Below are 2,620 nucleotides of genomic sequence, written 5' to 3' on the forward strand. Positions count from 1 at the left end.
TCTTGGTCGTATTCCACTTGCCTTGCTCATTGCTTGCTGCACCTGTATGACGACTGGCATAGAAAGACATCCACATATCTTTTCTAATGAAGGGCTCATGCCCAAAACGACAACTCATCTGCTCCTCAGATGCTGCCTGTGCTTTTCCAGTGTCACACTTTTCGACTCTGATCTGCAGCATCCCAATGTATCACCACAATGCACCTCCTTTCTGCTTTTTGTTTCATAGCAAAGTCTATAACTTCACATAGAACACAGAAAAGTAGAACACAGAACAGGCCCTTTGGCCCATGATGTTGTGCCAAGAATTAATACCTAAGATAAACAAATCTACACACCCCTCAATTCACTGCTGTCCATGTGCATCGCCAGCAGTCGCTTAAATGTCCCTAATGACTTTGCTTTCACCACCACCGCTGGCAACACATTCACAACTCTCTGCGTAAAGAACTCACCCTCAATGCCATACCTCCGTATTTTTTGAAGTAGCCTACCATGGTGAACCTTATCAAACGCCTTACTAAAGTCCGCTTTCCCCTCATCAACCTCCTTTGTCACCTTTTCAAAGAATTCAATAAGGTTTGTGAGGCACGACTTGCCCTTCACAAAACCATGCTGACTATCCTTGATCACATTATTCCTATCCAGATGTGCATAAATCCTATCCCTTACAATTCTCTCTAAGACTTTGCCCACAACAGAAGTGAGACTCACCGGCCTATAGTTACTAGGGTTATCCCTACTCCCCTTCTTGAACAAGGGAACCACATTTGCTAGCCTCCAGTCTTCTGGCACTGTTCCTGTATACAATGAGGACATAAAAATCAAGGCCAATGGCTCTGCAATCTCCTCCCTTGCTTCCCAGAGAATCCTAGGATAAATGCCATCAGGCCCAGGGGACTTATCTATATGCCTTCTTTCCCATCCAATCTAATTGTGTGACCAGTTTCAAGGAGCTATAGACTTGAACTGCAAGATCCCTCTGGACATCAATGTTGTTCAGGGTCCTGCTATGAATTGTATACTTTTTCTTCATATTTGATCTCAGAAAGTGCATCACCTCACTTTTATCCAGATTAAACTCCATCTGCCAATTCTCTGCACATATCTGCAGCTGATCCATATCCTTTGACAACCTAACTTTGTACTTATGGCTTATATGTTAAAGGTTAATCAAGAGACAGATCTTGATAAAATATATAATCAAGAAAGAACTCACTCTACCTACGATTGTAGACTTACAGTAAGGATACACTTAAAAACTATGCCCTGATCTGTTCCTGTGCTGTGAGCTGTCCCACACAGGGTCCTCCAAGGTCACGAGAACAGCCTCCTCATCTCCCTTTTAGAGAGAGAGAGATTGTCCCGCCCATTGTTCTGAATTGGCCCACATGGGGGACGTGGGTGGGAGAGGGGGAGTGCGGTGGGAGTTGCTGCCCATTTGTGGACAGTGCTGCGAAGGAATGGGTTGAGCAAGCCAACTGGTCTTTGGGCCTGTCGGGGATCAGCTCTGATGGCCTGCTGTCCCACACCCAGGTTCAGCAAACATCAACGACCGAAGTTTGTTGGGGAAACGGGACAGCGAGATGGCTGTTCTTGTGGAAGACACTGAGATGGAGGAATCTGTGATGGATGGTGAAGAATACCAAGCTGGAAGATTCGCCCGGCACCTTCGACTCCAGTGTTTCAAGTAAGTGAGTTGATCCATCTTTCCTTTCCTTTAACTCCCTGAAGGGATGTTGGTATCCAGTTGGCTGGCATTGGCTGCCTGTCCCTAGTTGCCCTTGAGAGGGTAGCAGTGAGCTGTGTTCTTGAACGGCTGCAGTCCATCTGCCATTACGGATGGAATTCCAAGAGTTTGACCCAGCGATACTGAAGAAACAGCGATATATTTCCGAGTCAGGACGGTGTGTGGTTTGGAGGGGAACTTGCAGAGGGGAGTGTTTCCATGTATCTGCTGCCCTTGTCCTTTGAGGTGGAAGTGGGCAAGGCTTTGGAAGGTGTTGTCTGAGGAGCCTGGGGGACTGTCAGAAGTGTGTCTTGTCGATAGTACACCCTGTTGCTGCTGAGCGTTGATGGTGGAGGGAATGAATGTTTCTGGATGCCACGCCAATGAAGTCAGTTGCTTTGTCCTGGATGGGGTTGAGCTTCTTGAGTGTGGTTGGAGCTGCACCTATCGAACTGGGTGGGGAGTCTTCTATCAAACCCCTGACCTGTGCTTTACAGACGGTGGACAGGCTTTGGGAGTCAGGAGGTGAGTTACTCACCAATCCCTGAGGCTGAACAGGCCAGGGCTGTTTTCCCTGGAGCGTCAGAGGCTGAGAGGTGGCCTCATAGAGGTTTATAAAATCATGAGGGGCATGGATAGGATAAATAGACAAGGTATTTTCCCTGGGGTGGGGGAGACCAGGGGGGTGGGGGAAAGGGGATAAGGGTGAGAGGGGAAAGATTTCTAAAGGTTCCTCAGGGGCAACTTTTTCACACAGAGGGTGGTGCGTGTATGGAATGAGCTGCCAGAGGAAGTGGTGGAGGCTGGTACAATTACAGCATTTAAAAGGCATCTGGATGGATATGTGAATAGGAAGGGTTTGGAGGGATATGGGCCGGGTGCTGGCAAATG

General features: G+C 47.8%; 1 protein-coding gene across 1 annotated transcript in view; it reads left to right on the forward strand.

Moving 5' to 3' along the window:
* The window catches only part of LOC122544415 (phospholipase D1-like), a 71,502-nt gene that overhangs the window by 65,457 nt on the left and 3,425 nt on the right, over positions 1-2,620 (forward strand). Inside the window, exon 20 of the mRNA XM_043683664.1 lies at positions 1,537-1,691. Coding sequence (XP_043539599.1) covers positions 1,537-1,691 — 155 coding nt within the window. The remainder of the gene's footprint in view (positions 1-1,536; positions 1,692-2,620) is intronic.

The sequence above is a fragment of the Chiloscyllium plagiosum genome, chromosome 48 (assembly GCF_004010195.1).
Source record: "Chiloscyllium plagiosum isolate BGI_BamShark_2017 chromosome 48, ASM401019v2, whole genome shotgun sequence".
In the NCBI taxonomy this organism is placed as follows: Eukaryota; Metazoa; Chordata; class Chondrichthyes; order Orectolobiformes; family Hemiscylliidae; genus Chiloscyllium; species Chiloscyllium plagiosum.